The following is a 23,049-nucleotide window of genomic DNA, read 5'->3' as shown; positions in this document are numbered from 1 at the left end:
TTTTATTTTTTTCATTATTTTTATAACAAAATTTCACTCGCTAATTTAATTTAGCACTTATTAGACTGCTATTTACAGTTGAATTTATAAGTTTAAAATAGAATTGATGATGCTTTTTATTTTCATTTTTTTATTGTATACGATGTCCATTTTTCCTTGATCGAAGCCATAAGTTTCTATTACAGTTTTCAATGAGACATTGATGGTCATTATGGCCATAATTACTGCCTTTACCACATGCTACAAAAAATTATTAAATATTTTGTTAGGGTTTTTTGGGTTTGCTAAAGCTTTAAAGAAGGGCAAGGCGAATAGGGCAATTTGAAGTCTCTCATGCTTTTCACTTTTATTATCCTTTATGTACGATTTCACACCTTGAATTGCACACACACAGCGAGAGGCAAAAAGCAGACATGGAATAAGATGCTACACGTAGCAGCAAATCAAAATCTTGAATTTATTCCACATACGAAGCGCATGAATTTCAAATTACTGTGGGAACAACACCACAGACAAAACAGAACCAGGCGTACCACCTACTTCCCCCTTTCCAGCATTCTCGCTTTATTTTACCTCCTTTTTCGTTTCCCTTCTTGCTTATCCCTTTCCTTATCCCTAGTAGACAGGATTGTCCAAGGACTTGCACAAAGACGTGTGAACGCTGACCCGGCACATAGAGAAAAAGAGAGAAAGGTAGAGAAACAGAGATAGAGAGAGAGAGAGAGATATACATACATATAGAGAGAAAGAAACTGATAGAGAAGGAGAATAAAAAGTCAATCCGCCTGATTCTCCTACTCTCCCCCATTCCCTCTCACCTTTTGCCCCTTTCTTTCTTTTCACCTTTCTTCCTCTCTCTAACTGCGGCAACTCCAGTGCCATTCTCATGTTTATTCGCATTTCCATTTCCATTTCCATTCACACACAACTTGACTGGCAGGCGAAACGTGTGCAACACGTTAGATATAGTACACTGGGACTGAGAAGGGGGAGTCAAAGGAAAAGGGAATACCTCTAATGACTGCGCTGTGGCCGTATCTTAACATTTTTAAACCTTTTTTCATATGCCTTTTGGTATTATTTGGCACCTTTTTGTTGCCATCGCACAAGCTGAACAAGTGAAGTCCACAAATGGACGTTCAGGCAACAGTTACAGCCGCACAGTGGCCCAAATCGCTGATCTATCCAAACAAACTAAACAACATGAAATATAATTAAGCTACCCTCAATATAATAACATAACTAGAAATGTTACTCAATAGAAACGCTAGCTAAATATTTCATTTTATTATTATTTTTCATTGAACAATTTAATTTTCTTTGTTATGGTTAATACACAAGCACAAAGTCGCGTAGAGTCTTACAGATTAATTAAGGGGTAGCTCATATTAAACATGTGTAAGATTTTTGAGTTTTCTTTCCACAAAAAACACATGTTTGTTAAGTTTGATAGCTCATATCTGTGAAAAAATATATGGGATTGTTTTAAAAAGCCATATTAATATTTGTAAAGCATTGTTAAACGATAAGAAAAATAAGTTTATGAATTTGGACCTCTTTAAAACATAAATAAAACTTGCTACAACTATCGTTTGGCCCACTGTGTTGTGTGATGGGATGGGGGAGGCGGGACAGGGGGCAGTAGCGTGTGGCATAGAAGAAACTTAAGCTGAAGCGGCTCATTTGAAATTCATGCGGCCACTCACTGGGTGCATAAAGCAATCAAATCAACCACAAACACACACGAGTTGCTGTAGTATGTAGTAGTAGTTGTTGTTGTTGCTCCCGTTGCTGTTGGTGTTGTTGTTGTTGTTGGACAGAGTTCTCCCAGTGGCAGTTCAGGTTTTTAGCAGCTCTTTTGGTTTCATACACGTTTCACTCGTGTAAATAATAAATAAGCTTAGCATACTTTGTGGCGCGCAAATGCTGAACGTGCTAAAGCCAAAAGTGACGGCATAAAAACGCCGCCTATCGATTGCAACAACAACAACAACAAAAACTGGCAGCAGGCGCGCAAATCTGCGCAACCGAAAATCCCATCAAAGCAGCTCTTTTGGCCAGGCCAGAAAAGAAATGCGAAAGCGAAAGCTGCCACTTGTGCAACCCTTTTATTATTATATTTTCTTTTATTTTCTTTTTGTTTTCTCAGTGTGTGTGTGTTCCTTGGCAGGCTCTCAATGATTTATGCATTGGGTCTTGGCCCAAAGCTGTGAAAGCTCTACCACATTTGCATTCTAAATCAACACAGGACATGATTCTGGCGAGCCCAGTCGAATTGAGTCGAAGGAAGGTGCGAGTCCTTACGGAGATTTGCATTTAAGATTGGCCTAATGCCACGAATTGATCTGCCAATGATCGTGCGGCGACTGTGTGCAAAATCTTACACTTTATCATCATAATAAAAAAAAAAAGTTAAATAAGTTGCTACTCTGTTAACAATACAACGCAAAAGAGATACTTCTGTCTTTAATATTCCAAAAATATGCTTTAACTGAAGGTTTATTTAATAATTTTCTTCTAATATCAAATCTGCTTAAATATCTTTTAAATAACAAATCAAATTAGCGGGAAATGCTTTATGAAATGGAAGCCAAAAGAGCAGAAAGACAAATGTTAAATATTGAATATTAAGATTTATTGAAAAATGTATCACACAAAAAAACCTCTACACGAGGTAAAAGTATAGTGACGAGAGCATATTTCAGCCCCAAAATATCTGACATCCAATTTTGTGACGAACAAAATAAAGTTTAAGATACAAATTTTAAATAAAAATATAAGTGAATACAAAATAAACATACATGAGCTACCGCTAAAATAAGAATTTCTTTTTGCGCAGTGCCGTATAGGAAATAAATTTTAAATTTTTGCTATATTAAGCGTTTTCCGGCTAAACTAGCGGGAAATTCAAAAAGTGGCTAAGCAAACATTTCTAGATTTTTAAAGGGGAATAAATCGCCATCATTAGCTCCAAGCTTATTTAGCGCTTTGATACAAACAGAAAAACAGACAAACAAACTGAAAATCAAACAAACTGACAAACAAACAAACTGACTTTTCATTTCATTTTGAGAAGTCCACTAAAATTTTCAAATTAAATTAAATTATTTGTCGGATTTGGGTGTCCAAGGTATCAATCGACGGGTATTTTTATAAGAATTTTTAAATAATTAAATTTAATTTTTAATTTAAAAATTTTACCAAAATGCTTCAACTGCCCCATTAGCTGCAGTCATTTAAATTTTGCCCCTCCCACTTTCACTCCCTTATCTCATAAACCAGGTCAGTTAGCAAAAGTTTTAGTATGCCATTTTGTAAGTTTGGACTAAACGTTTCGATCGGTATATAACTTGATCTGATCGGACAGTCATAGCAAATTTTCCATATTAGCTGTATATATTGCAGTCGCCATTCGCACCATTCGAGCTGCTTTCGTCACTAGCGTGGACTGCCATACGCAGTGATAATATAATTATAAAGCCAATATTGAACGGGCTTATAATATTTTATGTGATGAAATTCAAAGTGATTTTTTTATAAAGGTTCTCAAATGTAAGCAACACTGCCTCCAGAGCCTTGTTGGCATTTTTTTTTTTAAAAAAACATCTTTACGTTAACCAAATTTAAAAATATTAATGTAGTTTCCCTTTTTTTTATTTAACATACTGTCCCAATCACAAAATGTTGGCACAATGTGTACAATCAAGTACATAGTACTACATACATATTATATGTACAATGTACATGCAACAATCATTTAAGCCCATTGATACTACAGATATTTAGCAATGCATTTCCAGCAAACATTGACTAATCATTACAGCACATTCCGCTTATGTGAAACCAATTAGTAATGTAATTACCAAAGCGAAATCTGTGAAGAAATGAAAACCGAAAAAAGCAGAAGAAGAATAGTGCAGGAAATACAAAAATATAATGAAAATGCAGGATAAAAGAAAATCAAAGCAGCGCACAGAAGTATGCAATGGCAAATGATAGCTAAGATCTGGAAAGCATATGGGTGGAGATATGGGTGGAATCAAGATTGAACTAGGATTGAAGAGATAGAAGAGAAGACGATGAGAATGAGAATGGGAATTGAGCTTGCCTCACTGTGTGGCAGAGTGAATGAAAGGGAGACGGCGTCATGCTGCTGTGCCAACAGCAATTTGTCTTTTCATTAATTATTTAGCAAGCAAAGCGAAGCGAAGTGCCGGCAAATGTAGGCGAAATGTGGCAATGTGGGCGTGGCACGCGCTTGTGCTTGCTAGAATATTGACAGTTAATTAATTGAATCTGCTCAACGTGTTGCAGCAGCAGCAGCAGCAGCAAGAGCATCGTCATCATCAACAGCAGCATCATTATCATCATCATTATCACCATCGGTAGCTTCATCAGTTATGTTGCAAGTGGGCGTGGCAGGTCGAAAGTTTAAAGTACAATTGTGCAAAAAGTTGCACACTTAATTGTCTGGGCAACAGGAAATGAGGAAACTAGTTACAAACTTGGCTTTGGTCAAGTTTTTTCCGTTGCCAAGTTGTAAGTTGCAAGTTGCAAGTTGCAACTGGCGCATAAAGTCATTAAAGTTTCAATACGATTGCAATCCCTTCTCTTTTCCCTTTTTCTCTGGCGCTTTTCACCATTCTCCCGTTCGACTTGTCTCTCGCTAATGCCAACAAATTAATACAGTTGTAGCTGTTGCCCTAAAAGTTGCCCAAGTGCTTGGGCCAAATGTTATTAAATTGGAAACTAAAGGAAAATGTACAAAATAATTAAGCATCAACTGCTGCTCCAATTTATGTAGCATACATTACATACCCCATTTTCCTCGTCCACCTTCTCACCACTTACAATTCCCTTATGCATTATTTACGCCGCTGATTAGTCGCAGCAAGTGAAAACTCAGCACAAATCCGCAGCACGAAACTCAATGGAAATGGGGCCGGGTATCTCGGTGGGGCAGTGGTTCAGTGGGGCGGCCTGTCACTTGTTATCAGTCAAAAACACGCGCGCGCTCTGTCCCTCTTTAAACAACCTCCCCCCCCCCCTCTACCAATGGAGTGCAGACCAAAAATTGTAGCCTACTTTTTGGCATTTGAATACGCATTTTATTGGGCCATTCAGTTTGTCACATTGACAACTCGCAGCTTTTCTCCTCTTCCTTCCCACATCACGGGAAAAAATACTTAAAAGTCAGCAGAAAAACACTTTATTTGATTTTCAAGTTGGTTGCTGAACAAATATCAATCGTTTGATATGGTGAAGTAAATCGAGGAACTCGAGGTTTCTTAATGGAATTGATTTTTTCTTAAATTGTGCAATATTCTTCAATTATCTTAATATGTTGAGCTTTAAAATGGAACTTGTCAATAGAAAAATATATTTATATTATTTTGTTTTATAAAATTTTTTCTTGTGGGTAAATTTGTAAACAATAATATGACTTTATTTATGTAAAGTTTTTAAATGCACAAAAATTGTTCTCTATTGGGATCATTATCAACTTAGAACTTATTTTTATTCAGCTTCTCTAATCAACAGAATAACAATTTCTTGGCAACTTTCGCTTTCTTGGGCGTGTCTTCTTAAATTACTATTTTAATGATCATCATTTGAGCAGTGGTTTTTTTTCGAATAACTAACTTTCTAGTGGACAATATTGCCTTTTGTGAGCACTAAATACATTATATTTAATCATTTTTTAGCCTTTTTGCAATAAGCCAACTTTATGACCCGATATATGGCAATGCTCATTTGGTCGCGTTCTAATCTAAGGAATCGAAATTAACTTTGAATTATTTTGTGATTGCATTTATGCGTTCGCGTTCACATTCGCATTCGCATTCGCGTTGTCTTCTTGTGGTACGTGGTTGCCGGAGTTGACGATTCCTGTTCTTCTTCCTCAGCTCCATTGATTTGCGGCACAATACACAGAACATGGCAGTAAGGCGTGGTTAAGCCCTTACCTCACACCCAATACTGATTGGTCACGTGCCTCGCACACGGTCGAAGTCAGGGAAATGTTGACGAGGGGAAAGAGACAGGGGGCTGGCCTTCAATTCGGTGTGATTGCTTTGTATCGATTACAAAATGCATTACAACATTGCCACATGATAAATAACATCGAATGGGTGGATCGGAGGGCGGTCTAAGCAAAGCGTCTCATGACAGGCAAATACTTCAAATGGATTGAAACAATGAGTCTCAGATGAACCACATGCCAAATTTTTCTTCCCTCAAACGGTCATTTATCAAGTGTTCTTATATTGATTATAAATGGAACAAATGCTAGAATAAATAAATTACTTTAACTTAACTAAGAAATATTGATTAAATATTTAGAAAATATTGAATAAATATAATAAAAATTAAGCCAATACATCCGCTTAGAGTACACATATGTTTATGGGTGATTATTGAATACAAAAATGTTTATATAATAATATAAAAGGAATTATTTTTATATATATTGTTGTATTGAATTGCTGAGTTATTTGATATATCAATTGTATTTTTCTATGGTAACAGCAGTGTACATTTATATCTTAAAAATTATATCTTAATCTAGACGAGTATGTTGATTAAAAGACTAAGTTTGTTCCAATATATAGATTCGAAGAAAAAAGAAATATTCTGAATAATATTCTAATCGATTTTCCATCCCTGGATTAATTTTGTATACATCCGTTTGTTATTTTTCTGACGAAATGTGATTTTAAGAGTTTTTTTTTGCATCGGAATCTGTACATCAATTTATCTGAGTTCCGAACATCATTTTAATTTTATGTCTACAACATTTTGATTCATCATACTATATGTGTATCTTAACACATATCTTTTCTGCCTTAAAATACGAAGTATGTATTGCTTTAACTTTAAAATACTCGTTTATAGTTTTTCTAGCCAATTTCCAATTACCTATGTACTTTAAACTTTGAAAACAAGCTGATCTTAATATAAATGCATTTGAAATAAAAAAATTAAATTTAAAAATCAACATAAGATACTATAATTTTACATTGTTGTGTTTTAATTTTGTTTGTATAAAAACATTAAAATTGTTTAAAAACATTACAAGGACTTACCGAGTGCAATTAAATGCATTACGCTTGACCACTTATTACTCCCCTTCTCTCTTATGCAGCATATCGCTATCTCGCTCTGCAATTCTGTCTGTTTTGCTGTCGTAAAACTTTGTCGTTCTGTTGTTTCAGTGTGACCATGTGCTATTAATAACAAATGAAATTGCCGCCAGGCTAATGCACAGCACTTTGGTAAGTTGTCCACAACGCAATATTGTTGCTCTTGTTGTGGTTGTTTGCTGTTGTTTTTGTTGTTGTTGGGCTTGTTGGGGTTGTTGGGGTTGTTGGGGTTGTTGTTGCCATTAAACCACACGTGCCATTGTTTCAGCTATTTTTGTTGTCGCTGCCATTGGCATGGCACAAAAATAAAATGCAATGGCGTGATTATTGAACAATTTGTATCAATTTACTTTGGATATGGATATGGGGCACACAGAGAGAAAGAGCGTGGCACCACGCACCACTCACCACATAGCACCACCCGCGTCCCCCTTTGTGTTGTGTTGTGTTGTGTTCAATTCGAATTGATGTTTATTTATGCATTTCACTTGATGCTTATTGCATGCAACTCCTTTTTCCCCCGTCTTCATACAGCTAATCCTCCTCGATGTCTGAGAGTCGCCTCAAAAGGCCGTCCTTTAGCTGGCTTTATTACAAATGGGAATTATTATTGATATAAGTGATCCCATTCGCTCCTGCTTTTCTCTCTCTCTCTCTTTTTCTCTGTGGATGACATGAAGTGCGCCACAGCTGAAACAACAACAAGGAACAACTTGTCCCACCTCCAGGGAGACAATTCACATTCAAATGGGTTGGGGGGAGAATGTTGTCGCTTAAGACATTGCCACAACGTGCCGAAAGTTTTGTGATGCTTGGACAAGCGTCTGTCACACGTATCCTCCAACCACAAACAACCACTAAATATACACACACGCACACACACATACACACGCTTTAGCCACCCCTCAGTGTCACTTGTGTGTATCTCAAGTTTATTAAAGTGGCATAAAAGTGTCATTGGCGGTTAATGATAGGCGATTAGTTGCATTAAGTTGACCAGCAAAACCCCCAAGACTGCTCTCTCTCTCTCACTCACTCTCCTTAATTTTCTTTCTCTCCCCTCTCACTCTCTCTCACGCTCGTTCGTTCGACCCTCTTCTCATTGAGTGAGTGCGTAATTGAATTGCAGCGTAAGGGGAAATTCATTCTTCTTATCAATTGAAGTGTCAAATTCAAAAACCTTGATAGAAAATCTAATACAGAAAATCTAATATGATAAAATATCTCATTATGTCTACAATTATTCCTAACCCTGTGAAGTATTTATGAAATTCTGTTTGTAGTTGATGATTTTAAATAATATTTCTTTATTGAAAATAAAAGATTTTTTATAGTTTTTTTAATAATATTATATTAACTGAATGCACATACCAAAATTATACATAAATATCAAGAAAAATATGTTTTTTATTTGGCTTTATTAAGTAAAGAATCTATATTTTACTTGTATTCACGTTAATCTATTAAGCTAGTTGTTTGAAACAAATACTTGTGTTTTTAAACTAATATTTTGCTTATAACGAACAGTTCAGCAGTATCATCACAATATCTAAGAAATGAAGGTCTCTTCAAAGGTGTCAATTTGCCAAAAATAACGGAAAGAGTTCGTGCCCACGCCCAGCAATACGAATATCATAAAATATTGTTTTTTTTTATTTTTTCCATTGATTCAAGTGTATCTATTTCCACTCTTTGATGGTTAAACTGTTAAAAATGTCTTTGGTTTTTTCTTAAAATATTCCATTAGTTTGCTGAACTCTTGACTTTTTATTGGTAACAATATCCCACGTAATATGATATGAGCAAAGCTCAAGTAATTGATATAAAATTATGGGCATATGGAATCTAGCATACATAGACATCATCAATTGAATTGATGGGCAAGTCTCGAAGCTGAGAAACTGGAACAGACTTTCAGCACAACGTGGAAAAACTTATTGAAAAGTCATAAAGGCCATAAAGTATTGTATAAAAAAAATGTCTTTTGGGGCAGGAGGCGGGGCTGTAACTGTGTGCAGCGAAAGCTTTAGCTTGTCGCAAAAGCCGCATAAAATAAAATACAACGATGATGAAGAAGAGAAGAACAGAGAGGGTAGGGAAATATTATGGGGGATAGCCTGAAACACATTATGCCAATGCGATAAACCCGCAAGCATTGAAATTGTTTTTGGTTTCGATGCTTTTGCGCTGCTTTTGTAAATCATTTAACACGCTCTCGATTTTTATTTTAATGGCATTGCCGGAAAGTTTTTAATGGCTAACGCAGCAGCAACAACAACAACTTGAAGAACAAGTGACTTTAGCTTCGGCGCCGCAAGTTGTCTCGCATTATGGCCACATCGATAATACGCGCAGCGTTTGGCTAAGTGACAAGCATCAAGGCATCATCGTCCTTTAATGGCATGCCACACAGCGCACTCAAGATGTTGCCAACTCCCAAGGAGATTGAGCGAGAGGCAGGAAAGCTATACGCGTGTGTGTATTAAATTATGCTCTTTATTACTCATCATATTGCCCAAACTTAAACGCTGATGAGCTCAAAAAACGTTGAGCAGCCAGTGCAACGTTTACGAAAGCAACAGAAAGCATATCAGTAACGGAATTATCCGAGGTATTCATAAAAATTGAATTATGTTGCAACGCTATCGATTGGCAAGTTATTACTTCATAATACAAGCAGCAAACAAAATCGTTTACGAATGTCACACAAAGCAGACTGAGTAACTGGTGAAACTGAGCGAATTAAAAATGTACATTTATTTCCAAAATCTTTTTTATAATAACATTTTAACTATAGATATTGGGAATATTTAAGCAGCCAGTCTTTTTTAACGTTTACGAATGACACTCAAAATGCGAGGGACTTAAATAGAATTTAAATCCCAAACATTAAGTATACTGCAGTGATTTACTCGGTCTCTGTTTTTCTCCTACTCTCTTTCACTTTCTCTGGCCTTCTCTCTCTGTTTTATGGGTTTGCCTGTTGCCATGCCTTTCAGCTTGCATATGTGATATGCACAGGCGTCAAATGTTAGCGGCAATGTCAGCAGCAATAGTCCTGCAGGATACTTGTTGACCGCCCGTGCAAATCTCATAAAATCACAATGCAGCCTGTCCACTACATATGAGAGTGTGTTTTTGTGTATGTCTGTTTGTGTGTGTGTGTGTGTGTGTGTGTGTGTGTGTGTGTGTGTGTAATGATAATCATGAATATTATGCTGCTTGTTTGGGTGTTTTAGGAGCTACGGGCAAACAGTTTGCCACACTGTTTGCTCAACAAAATGTTAATATGCTGAGGCAGCTTTGTCCCCAAAGCTTGCGGTGTACAACAACCAGGCCCAGTGGCTAAATATTTGATTAGCATTGGCTGCCAGGCGTCATCCTTTTCGACATGTTTGTTTTTTCTTATTTTTTATATTTTTCTACTCTGTACTCTGTTCTATATACATATGTACAAATATACGTACGTATTTTTTGGTTGAAGAATGTTGCACAGTTTTGTGCGCAATGAAATCAACTTAATTAAAGTTAAACAAGCAGCTAATCAAATTTTTATTACATAGTCTTAACCAAGCGCATTCCAGAGTCCCATTCCCAGTCCTGAGGCTGCCAGGCAACCAACCAGCCAGACAGTTAACTAAACGTGGCGTAATTTCATTTTAAAAATGCATGCTCCACAGCCACGTGTCTGTGCGAGTAGTGTGTGTGTGTGTGAGTGTGTCTGTGTGTCTGTGTGTGTATGCGGTGTGGTGTCTGCTTTTCGCTGGCAACTTATACAAAACTATTTTGGGTGGAACGGCAGACGCAAAAGCAGACACAAAGTCAGTTGCAAAATATTTGTTTGCTGTGGGTTTTTTCACCCATTTTGTATACCCCGTAAAGTGTGCACTTAAATGGTATGATGTTACTTCTGATGACAGCCTTCTTTAAAGCTCTTTTGCTTGCGATTCTACAATCAGTTTCAAAAGTGTGAATTGATTTGCTTATTTTTTATGTTTAAATATCTATTTACAGGGTATCTCTCATGAAAGCACTCGCAGTTTTTGACAATTTTTTAATGAAATTTAATTTTGCAAGCCTCGGGGTGCAGCTACATTAAATTGTGCTCAAATAACGAAATGTATCTGTACCTTTATCTCGGTCCCTTTTTTTTTATACCCCTGCATGGGGTATTATAATTATGTCACAAATTGCTTAAAGCACTTTTATACCGTTGGATTTTTACATTTATTAATAAAAATTATAAGTATCTTTATTGTGTTATGCCATTTTGATTTTGAAACAGCAGAAAAAAATTATAAAAAAATACAATTTTCGTAAAAAAGATTTTTTTAAAAGTACACATTTTTTAATTGGCAAATAAAAAAAATATAATAAGAAATTAAGGAAAAATAATAAAAGAACCGAACCTTTTTCAAAATCTACTTTGAACTATATCTGTATCTCAACATATATGTTTCCTATACATATCTGTATCCGAATTTATTTCTGTAAAAAAGAATACTTAATTGTTTTAAAAATAATTTTGTTAAATATTTTTTTTTACCACTTTATTCGCTGCCACTTGTCAACCACCAGGCACGCCACAGGGTGGGAGTACGTGTCTCATGGTCATCTACATTATACTGGTCGTCGTCTTCGCAGTTCCAGCTATAAGGTCGCTCAGCTAAACTAAGTCTTAAGCAGGGATTGTATATCCTATTGCAGTTTCTGTCGACCGGTTGTTGAGTGATTGTAATACTCTTCTCTGTATGCAATTCCTCCAGCTGTATGTCCGGGGACTGTATTTGACGGTTATCCATTGATAAGTTTGTGCAACAGCAACAGATCTTTAGACACATGAAGCAGCTCTGAAATAAATATCTGATATGATTGAGAAAGACTACGTTTCTAAGTAAATCAGAAAATAGGACTAGTAAAATAAGAAAGGGTATATAAAATTCATTATTCTCTATATCCTACTTGAAACGTCGACTCTGGTATCTAAGATAAAATAGTATATCTAATAAACTTACTTAGTCAATTAAACATTCAAGTCATTTAGTCACACAGCGAACACTTCAAGAAAATGTATGCAAATCAAGTTGATATTCAATAAAAGTTACTTTCGACTATTCGCTTAACTGCTCAACAAATTTCACCAACGTGTGGCAAATGCAAGTTGCGACTGTGGCAAGGCCGTTGCACTGCCACATTTTATAAAGACGCACTCACTGTATATAAAAGCTACCCCTTCTCTGATAATTCCCCTCCTTCCAATGCAAAATCTGTTTACCGATTTTGTTAAACTTTTATTTTTTTTTCTGGAATTTTGTCTGGCAACTGTTTTGCCAGATTAAAGAGCTCAAATGGATATCGAGTACGAGTACTTATGGCAACAGCTGTGTGAGTGCTTCACAAATAATTAATTTTATAATTTGATGTAAAACGATGCGCTTATGTTAATTCAGGTGCAGACGAACCAATAATTATTATTATTATGATTATATACTATTATTATTAGTATTAAAATTGTTATTATTATAATTATGCTTAATACTGCGGCTGATTGTCATTCAATCAGAAAATGAAGCTAAACCTGCTGCTGATGTTGTTGTTATTGTTGTTGTTGTTGTTGATTATCATGATGATGGATATGTACTGAGACAGGTTGTGGGCGGAAGCTGATGTCAACGTATTGTGTTACCAATTTGCAAATGCAAATGCGATGACAGGCAATACGTTGCTGATATTTCACACAAGCACACACACAAAACGTAACGTGGCTAAATGCTGACAGTTGGCCAAAAGGTTGACTGGTTGCCCGGTTTGCCCAGTTGCCTGGATAGATGGATGGTTGAATGGTTGGTAGCTGGCAGATTGATGGCGAATAGAAATATCTGTGAAATGTAAGACCATATCAAAGTCAACTTTGAACTTTGAACTGCGTGTTTTATTTTTTTTTTGTGTGTGAGCAAAAAACGATTGAGTTACCCATGATTTGTTGAGTTTATCCATCACCTGCTACTGCAACTCATTTTTCACTTGCTACTTCTTTAGCTTTCAACTTCAACTCAAACCTTAGGTTCATGTTCACTTTTTAGAATATAAAATAATGCGCACCGTTGCCCAGTTCAACATCTGTAAAAATTTCAATTTCATCTTTAATGGTCACGCCCGAATAACGCTCATTGGCCACATTTTTGGCCATAGACTCGTGCCGTGGTATATCAACAGTCAGTTTGCTTGGATGCACATCCGCACAGATGCTAATCTCCTCAAGACGGGCTGGTGAATGAGAACCGCGCATAATAACCGCTGTTGAATTTGTCTGTTCTCTGTTCTCCTTTCGCAGCGTTCCTTTTGTCAGCTCTCGATCAAGTTCCAATTCCAGTTGCATTTTCAGTTCGGGATGCATATGTTCTTCCGGTTCGGGCTGTTCGATTTGGATGACAGCAATGCCCTGACTTGATGCCTGCTGCTCCAACTGATCGGCAAAGGTTTGCTCATCATCCTGATGCTGCTTAAAGCAGAATGCAAAGAGCAGGCACTCGGCAAAGATGCGCATCGTTTGGCTGCCGGGCCAGAACTGGCCAAGTGTCGCAATTATATAGTTGACCAGTTGGTCACCTAATTAAAATTCAAATTGCATTTTTTTTTTTTTTGTATTAAAAATATGTTGATAATTTGTCAGCTGTTTGCTTATCGATCGAGGTCGAAGCAGCTGACTCTTACCATGTTTTATGCCCGGCAACAACAAAACAATTTACCTCCCTACAACTTGCAACAGTTTCAATTACAATTTCATTTTCAATTAGCCAAAACTCACAAATTAAAATTTGCACACTTTTTGTTGCCTACTTTTGTGCGTCAGAATCCCAAACTCAAACCCAAAACTTTTGCCTCTAATGAGTTTCGTAATTATGCAAACTTGACTATAATTACAGTCAGCTGAAAGCGCCAAATTATAAAAAGAAAAAGATATTAAATTAACCAAAAAAAAAAAAATGATAAGCTAAATGAAAATACAAAATGCAAAACACAAATGAAACTGACATAAACACTTCGAAGTTAAGATGAATGTGACTTGCAAACAATTGTCCAACAATCTTGCCAAACAGATGGCAACATTTATTATAAAGCAAAAGTGAAATAGGAATGGGTCTTTTTCGTATTTTGTAATTAATTATTATGAAATTATAATTGAGGCTGCAGACTTTAAAATGATAAAAGTAAAAATTTAATACATCAAACATTACTTGAAAATACATTTAAAAATAAAGAAAGAGCTGGGTTCAATTGAAGCCAATGTTGTTGTATGTATTTAAATATAAAACCTTATTTCATTCTGAGTTTCACCGTGTAGTTTATCCTTTGGCCTAATAATCAATAATGATTTTTTTGCTGTCACTTTATTTTTTGTAATATAATAATCAATTTTAAGGAAATATTTTGCTATTATACAAATGAAAACTAAATGAATATTTGTAGTTTTACTTTCAATGGAGAGTATTTTGGTTTCGACGTGAAGTTCTGTCTGTGATGTTTTTGTTGTTGCTGTTTTGTTGTTGGTAAACTAGAAAAATATCAATGTCATTTACAGACCTTCGGGTATATTTGAGGGTTGCTTTTTGTCAGTTGGATTTTGGCCATTGTTGTTGTAGTTGTAGCTATGTATGTTATGTAATGTTAGATGTCTGTTAGTCTGGTGCGTGCGCTGTTGTTGCTGGTGGACCACATCATTGCGGTTTCACTTGGCCTGCCTCGGCGATTTTCCCTACTGTGCTCTGTGTGTATGTTTTTTCAGGTTCATTTTCTTGTTGTTGTTGTTGTTGTTGTTGTTGCTGTGTGCTTGTTTATTTGGCTTTAGTCTCATGGCTGTCAAACCAAGCGCATAACCGCAGAACACAAACGCACACAGCAAACAGACGGAAGCTGAAGCTGAAACAGAAACAGACTGAAAGAACTTGGAGAAAAAAGCAAATTTAGTTCTAATACTAAAAGAAAAGAGCAATTTCGACTGTGAGAGATCCTGTACTAGTTCTGAAGAAAAACAAAGTAAGCGGTGATATTCGAGACCCCGACCCCTGATATACCCGTTATATACTTTAAGGCGCTTACCTTTACTCGTTCTCAATTAAATTTAGTGAGATAATAGATGATAATAAAAGATAACATAAATCACAGACAGATTCGGTTCTTGTTGCTGATCAACCATATCGGAGTTGCTTTCTTCTCACTGCTACAAATATTCCAAACTGTGAAACGAGTTTAAATGTAGAAATAATAAAAAAAAACGAATGTACATAGTTGTCGATTGATTGTCAAATAATACATCTAGCAACATATATCGAGAATTTCCAAGTCGCCTTTCATTTTTCAAGTGTCAGGGGAAAATTATGGGAAAGAAAATGGACAGCGATAGAAGAAAATTGAAAGTTCCAGTTTTGATGCAGAATCAAAATAGACGCCAAATAATCATAAAATTAACATTTCGCAAGAAATTCGATTATGATTATGACAAAGTTATGACAAGTTGCAGTTTCCTAAAAAGCGTAAAGGGGAAAAAATGGACACTGAGGAAAAAGAATTTAATTTTCCAATTTTGATGCTGAATAACATTAAAGTTGAGTTGGCTAATTTTAATGAAAATCGATTTAATTAACTCGCTTGGTCGTCGAAGAAATTAATTGAGTTAAAATTGAATATCGCATCCGCCAAAATCGAGACTTCGATGTTTCGATGTATTTTTACATTCCTAATTATAACGCATGCGGTTATAATTATTTGTTATATGAAAACTATAAATATAAAGCAATTCTTTATAACAAGAAATTGACATTGAATGCTTTTGGAAAGTTTAATAGACCCTTTTTGTGGCTGTTTGAGTACGGGGATTATATAGGGTGAGACAGTGGTGTGGTAGGAAGGTAAGGAGTAAAGGGGGAAGCGATCTATCAAGTAACGGCAAGAGTACGTTTTGGGTTTGCCATGCAGCTATTTTCAATTTGTGTAGCATACTTTCAAGCGTCGCCCAAAAACTACAACAAAACTGCAAATCGGCAACTGCAAATCTCATTTGTTCACTTTGTTGTTGTTGTTGTTGCATTCTTTATTCGCTTTGTTGTTGTTGTTGTTGTTGTATCCGTATCCCAATTTCGTAGTCCGCACTTGATTCAACCCCAAATTGAGAACCCATCCGTTTCTTCATTTTTTTTTTATTTTGCGGTTTGTCCCTCTCCCTCCCTGTCCGTCTGTCCGTCTGTCCATCGGTCCATCTGTCCATCTGTCCTCCCTGAAAGTCTGTTGTTGCTTCTGTGGTCATGCCCACTTGATGCGTATTTAATTAACGTTAATTGAAATTGATTTATGTATGCTGTGCGCGTACGCTTCCATCTTCTAACCCCTCGATCCCCGCTTTTTACGGTTGCGTCCCCCCTTTTGGAAAAATATGTTGCGTGAAATTTGCGGCAAGTTGTTTTTGGTGTCCCCAGCGTCGCCATTGGCTCGGCACAACTCACAAAAATTTGCGGCAAATTGAAGCATGAAAAATTTGTGGATTCATTAAATTGATTAGGCAAAATAGATTCCGGGTTAGCTGTTGCCACAGATTTGCAGCAAGTTGCTTAAATCTGATTAATCAAAAAAAAAAAAAGAGTTAATTAATTAGAAAGGGGCAGAATACCGATAATAAATTGCATAATCTCAGCTTTGCAGGATAATAGGTTTTAATTTTTGAAGTGTGATTACAATTTTATTCGTTTATTACTTGGAAAACGGGATATATTTGTGTAAATTAAACTAATAACTAGATGGACTCATCTAAAATGAAATTTTGGATATGTTTAGGGTGTCGTAGGATGTGTAGATGCTGTAATGTGACTTGAGAATATCTCGTAGTTAATTTAAAATCATTAAGAAATTTTAAATTTGTTGAAATAAAATCTGAATAAATGTTCGTTTGCTTTACAAAATTTCATACAAATTACAAACTCTCGCTTAGCCAAAAAGAAGTACTTAAACATGGAATGTGGGAAATGTGGGGATTGCAATTTGATTTCAGTTGCTTTTTGATGTAAAACTAATCAAATCAACGCGGGCAACGCACAAAAGTTGGACTGTGTGTGTTTCCACACAGTTTTTGGCTCCCAAAAGGAACAGAGAGCACATAAAATTAACGAGCGAACGCCTGAAAGTATGCAATGCGTTTGCGCAATTTCCACATCATTAATTTTTTTCATTTGGCTAACAAAACGCAGCAGAAAGCAATTGCAGAACGGCAACTGTTTTCCCTTCTAACTCGACTCACCCTCAACCAGCCACCTGCCTCACACCTTTTGTTGCTGCTGCCGCAGCAGAAACACATTAAAAGAGCTCACAAAACACATGTGAAATTGGAATTTGTTGATGTTGTTGATGCTGTTGTTGTTGTTGTTGTTTTAGCTTTTATGTTGATTTAATTAGAAAACGCAGCGCGCGCTGGAATCTTTTTATGGCATAATTTTAGTAGCGAAACAAAATCGAAGCATGCTCAAGAGTCAAAAGAAAACAACAAGAATAAACAAAGACAATAAACGGAGATGGAAAAGCTAAAAGAAACAAAAAGAAGAGAAGCACCACCTGCACCACCCAAAACATCACAGCAAAGCGACGCAACGCTTCGTTGAGTCTCGTAAATTAGAAATGGCATTTTATGTGTGCGCAAATAAATGTATTGCATACTTTTAGGCAGAGCACGCATAAAAAAGTTTCATTTGATGCCCGTGCAATAAAATCACTCATACGACCTGTTAACCGTTTCTTATATAACATTCATTACTTTTGCCTCTTTTACTTATGCAATTTTCTTTTCCTTCTTTTCTTACAGGTGAGTTTTCTTCGATGTTTGGCATCAAATAACAAATTTGAGCAACAAATTGGAATTGTTGGATTGCCCGCCAGATGGGAAAAACTTGTGGATAAGGGTTTGATTTACTTGAGAGTTACATTTTATTTGCTCTTGATTCTCATAACAAAAGAGAGCGTATGAATAATGCGTTGTGCTTTATAGGTATATTACTATTTGTATATTTCTGCCTACTTTCAAATGTATTTATTTAACAGTATGTTAAAAAAAAATGCATTTAATGATGGGCTTTATTTTATGGAACTGGTGGGAAATCCAAATTTAAAAATATAATTTAAGGATTGAAAGGAAAGCTTGTTTAATACTGTTAAAAAATTAAATTGATTCTTACAATCGAAATGACTTTAGAATTGAAAATCCAAATAAAATAACCCAATGATCTTGCTTTAATTTACTACCTTTTTTCGGTTTTTCCTTTTATTTAGACCATAACTAATGAGAGCACTCTCCTGATTTGCTACAAGTGCAACTTTAGATCATTAGCCAAATTAGTCGTAGACCACCAAAAGTCAGCTAAAATAGAAGAACAACAACAAAACTAAATAATTTCCTTCTTTTGCTTTAGTCGTTGTTGTTACTGTTGTTTTTAGTGGCTTTTCTAATTCCGGCAACAATGAAACGTTGTCTGAAAATTTTCCTAATTATGCGTTACCTGCACGTACAGCGCCTGGAGAATGAGAGATTTTTCTTTCTCTCCCTCACTCTCTGGCAGTTGGCCTGGGGCGGAACAGATTTGCAAATAGCATGCACTACGCACGATTCTCTTACTCGACCCGCTCTTTCTCCTCCCCCTTTGCACAAGTCAATGGACCACAAAAAAGTCGAAACAATAGCGCACAAAATGGCGCAAAAATTTCGAAATGAGAAGAGAATTCAGGAACGTGCAGGGGGAGAAAGCAAAATGCGCTATGTAAATTTTTTGTGTGCTGACAACAACAACAAAGTCCAGCTCTGTTCTGGTCCCCTCTAATACACACCAACACAAACACACACACACACACACACACACACACTTAGCGTTTCTGTGATTAACAATTACAAAAGAGCAGCAAAAACCGAAATAGAAACAGAAAGAGAAACGAAACCTCACAACCGTTTTGCAGTATCCCAAAACCAGCAAACAATATGCCAGCCTTTTTGCTAGGGATGGAGACGAGCTTGGTACTACCATGGCGGCTGGAGGGGTCTGTTTAGGGGGCCTTGGCATTTGCTCGCATTCGCTACGTGCGTTGCCATAAGCAATTTAGCTAATTTTCTACAACGACTAAAGCAAAATAATCGAAGCGTAAGATAACAAAAACAGTTGAGCGAGCTTCGCTGATGTTATTGTTGTTGTTGCTGTTGATGCTACGCCTGCCCTTCCTCCCTCTGTTTTTTACACAATTGGCTGTGGAATAAACTACAGAAATGTTAAGCTTATAGTGTCATTCTCAACCAAAATTACACGACTGTATACTTGATTTTAAGAGTTAAACATTTTTTAATATTATAAAATTAATTCTAAAACATTAACAATACTAAACTTTATAATTGTTTAACGAGCACTAGCTACTAGGGCCTTTGACTTCAAGCTTTATTATCATGTCCTAATACTTGAAATATCGTAAGAGCTTAGGCTCTTATTACAATTATATCTATTTAAATATATATTTAATTATTTAAAAATGTCTAGAGTGCTCAGCAAAAGAAATAAACTTTATTGAACATATAAGGCATTTTTATTTTAAACATACCACTTACATTTCAAGCATTCTTTATTGAGAACATTTAAAAGTGATAAACTAAGTGGTTACAGACACTTTTGTGTTATCGCTCAACACCTAGCAAATAACACAAATGCACCGAAAAGCGTTTAATGAAGTGAAAATTCGAGCTGATTTAAATTATTGAAATAAGAAGACCGCATTTTGAAAATATTAAATATATTATTTAATTGTGACATCTAAGTAAAATTCATTTTATATGATTTCAGTTGAATGTAAAATGAGTCCTATTCATCAGCGTACCCAAACAAAATCACTAAAAGAAAACTGTTTTTTTTTAAATGCCTTTTAGGAATATCAGTAAAAAAGTAATCGAAACGTACAGAATATACTTACACTCTAAAAAAAAAAAACGGCTGCATTTGAATCTATTTTCTGCATATGTATGTTCATCATTTGCAATTGACTTTGAAACAATATCCGAACTGCGTAAATTTAAATATTCTGTAAGTAGTTTTCACTGTCTGCTGCTGTTGGGGTTGCTTTTTTGTTAGCCAGTGCATAAACATAACAATAAATGTAATGCACTCTTGTGGAGTGTATGCATAGTTTGTAATAATCATCATCATAATCATCATAAGCGCCAAAACGAAGGGGCTGCCTTCTTGCTCCTTGGACAGGTCCTTTAATAATCGTTGCTTTTTATGCCCCTGCACAATGGAGTGAAGAAGGGGCAGAGGGATGTAGCAGCTAAAAATCAAATTTGCCTTTGTTACCAGAATTTCCCTGTGCTTCACTTTCCTTCACTCTTCCCACTCTTGCCACACCCACTCAGTGGTTAGCCGTGTTGCAAAATGCCATTTGATTGAATTTTAAATAACGCCCCAAGACGATTCAACTTGTGGCATGGAAAGTGACTGTAGTGTGGTGTCTAGCTGATACTGCAACAGATTCCATCGGCCACATGCCGTAGCTTTGAGAAATGCAAGCGAACGGAAACGGAAATGGTATTGAAACGTACACTAGGTTTAAGGCGGAAAGCGTAGGATACTCAGAGAGAGGGAGAAACTAGAGAAGCAAGCTGCAAAAAAAAAAAAAACAATGTAAAGACAACTGACAAACACTTTCAACTGATTTTCAAAGTTCCTGTCTGCCTCCTCCATCTATCCGTCTATCCGTCTCCTCTGTCCATTCAGTCATCTACCTTTTGGGCATGTGCTGCATTCTGCCTGCTTCTTTCACCAGACAGAAAAGAGACGAAGTCTCTTTCATTGCCGGACTGGTAACGTGTGTGTAAGTGAATTAAATAAATTTTGTTGAATTCCCGTTGGCAAGACAAATGCGCTTATTGACTTGAAACGGCCGCGCATAAATTTTCCAGCTGCTACTTTGCTTTCTTTGCTGGCACAGCGTGTCGAGGCAAGAACAGCGAGTCCACCTGTCTCTCTGTATAAATTAACTGCAACTCTGTGTCTTCCTCTACCTCATTCTCCCTCTGTCTTCTCTCATTCAGCCATGTCCAAGTGGCAATGTGCTGTAGATTTGCAGCTCAAGTCTCCGACAGTTGTCCAGACGAGTTGAGATTTCCAGGACTTAAGCTGCTACACGATTCACGAATCTAAGCACTTAAATTGATTACATTACATTAGCACTTGACAAAAAGTAACACTTTTTTATACAATATAAAATTTGTCAAAAGAAATATATATATATATAATGTATACTGACAAATGTAAATAGCGGCAATTCCACAGAACTGTCAACCGCAGTCAAAAAATGTAAATTTAATCAAAAACTCACATATTTTAAAATGTATTCACATTTTCTTAAAAATTTACTTTTAAAATGAAGTGTATGTATCATAATGATTATTTGCCAAAATTCTTCTCCTATGGTCAAAAAGTTTGTGAAAATGCAAATAAAACACTTCAGATAGTATAATAAAGCTTCTTAATGACTAAAAAAATTCAAATATATTTCACAAGAAGTAAACAAAGAATTCGTACGCATTCAAAGTGAAAAAAAAACCTATTCCAAAACATTATTGTAATGTGACAAAAGGCGAAACTTGAAGGTCTTGATTAGCACTATTATTGGTGCTATGGGCAATTGTTCGTTTTCAAAAAAATTTCAAAAAACCAAGGCCTTCGCATGCAGAATCAGGAGTAGTTTTTTCGGTGACCAGTTCAAATACTGATTTCAGCGAAACGTGAACGAATATTTTGATGTTACTATTTTTAAAATTTTATATATTGATATTTCTTGATAATGTTTTTTGTTTGATTTAAAAATATTAAGCAGTTTTTTTTTAAATTAAATTTGAATCACTGTCGCACGCGACATTATGTTGCATCATGTTTTTTGTTTACTTTGTATGAACTACATTTTAACTTTCTAAGTCACCAAGAAGCTTTATTACCAGAATTAAAGTGTTTTCTTTGTATTTTCATTAATTTTTTGATCCTAAAAAAATGAAATCGTCAAACAAACATACAAACATTCCATTTTGAAACTTAATTTATTTAAAATGCAGTCGGTATGCTCAAACTAATGAACTTATTTATGTGTAAAATGTTTAAACAAGTAACTTGAAAATGTTTCTGCAAGAAAATTTAACAAGAGGTGAGTTTAAGATGAATCTTACGTTTTTGGCTGCGGTTGACATTTCTGGAGAACTGCCCATATGTAAAATCATTTTTTTTTTTATTTCTACTTAGCTTGTAAACCTTTTTTAATTTCACTTATTGTGAATTGCATTTCATTTCTGTGAAACTCAAAAACACATATTAAAATAACATAACTGGAAACCGAACACAATTATTTTTGAAACTGAGGTTTTCTTTATGTGATAGATCGGCGACTTTAACTAGAGAGCAAAAGACCTCACAATGTCTTAAGGTGAATGAGTAAAACATTGAGGGTAACAAAAAAAAACGATTCAAAAGTAATAATTTACTATATACAATTTAACTCAGAATTTGACCCACTTGCAATTCAAATTTCGAAAAACGCCGTCTTATTGCACGTTAAAATCGTCTCAGCTACGTTGTGTGAAGATGTCGGCATCCTATGACTTATGGTTTGGGCTGTGCAATGATCAGTCAATGACTCAGTGAGTCAGGACAAAGAGTTTTATATACTTAGATTTTTCTTCTATCAACTTCCTTAATAATATTGCTTACGTATTAATAATCAATCAAATGCAAAGCATTTTCCCAATTTTTCGCTTTGCTTCTCTTCCTCTCTCTCTCTTTCTCTGTTGCTTTCTCTTTCTATGTATACATTGCATTTCATTTAATTCCATAGTCACCGCTGGCAA

General features: G+C 35.7%; 2 protein-coding genes and 1 long non-coding RNA gene across 6 annotated transcripts in view; 1 reads left to right on the top strand and 2 right to left on the bottom strand.

Annotated features, from left to right (window-relative positions):
* Positions 1-23,049, top strand: part of LOC117794214 (uncharacterized protein CG43867) — a 131,212-nt gene that overhangs the window by 51,240 nt on the left and 56,923 nt on the right. The window lies entirely within an intron of this gene.
* Positions 11,562-12,350, bottom strand: LOC117794218. Of its 3 annotated transcripts, none has more exons than XR_004618396.1 (3): positions 12,158-12,350; positions 11,689-12,005; positions 11,562-11,630 (listed from the first exon to the last, which is right to left on the bottom strand). It is a non-coding gene; the product is annotated as an uncharacterized LOC117794218 (long non-coding RNA). The 3 variants fall into 3 exon arrangements; XR_004618398.1 differs by having other exon boundaries at positions 11,692-12,005; XR_004618397.1 differs by having other exon boundaries at positions 11,689-11,992.
* On the bottom strand, positions 12,413-13,706 carry LOC117794217. Its single transcript, XM_034634774.1, has 2 exons — positions 13,116-13,706; positions 12,413-13,021 (listed from the first exon to the last, which is right to left on the bottom strand). Exon 1 carries the CDS (start codon positions 13,687-13,689, stop codon positions 13,222-13,224), a length of 468 nt encoding a protein of 155 aa, XP_034490665.1. The 5' UTR covers positions 13,690-13,706; the 3' UTR covers positions 12,413-13,021; positions 13,116-13,221.

Source organism: Drosophila innubila, chromosome X, assembly GCF_004354385.1.
Source record: "Drosophila innubila isolate TH190305 chromosome X, UK_Dinn_1.0, whole genome shotgun sequence".
Taxonomy (NCBI): domain Eukaryota; kingdom Metazoa; phylum Arthropoda; class Insecta; order Diptera; family Drosophilidae; genus Drosophila; species Drosophila innubila.
The sequence above is the reverse complement of the archived record's forward strand: the minus strand, read 5'-3'. Positions and strand labels throughout refer to the sequence as shown.

Coding starts and splice junctions, on each gene's coding strand:
- LOC117794217 (XM_034634774.1), bottom strand. CDS start 13,689: ATGCGCATCTTTGCCGAGTGCCTGCTCTTTGCATTCTGCTTTAAGCAG.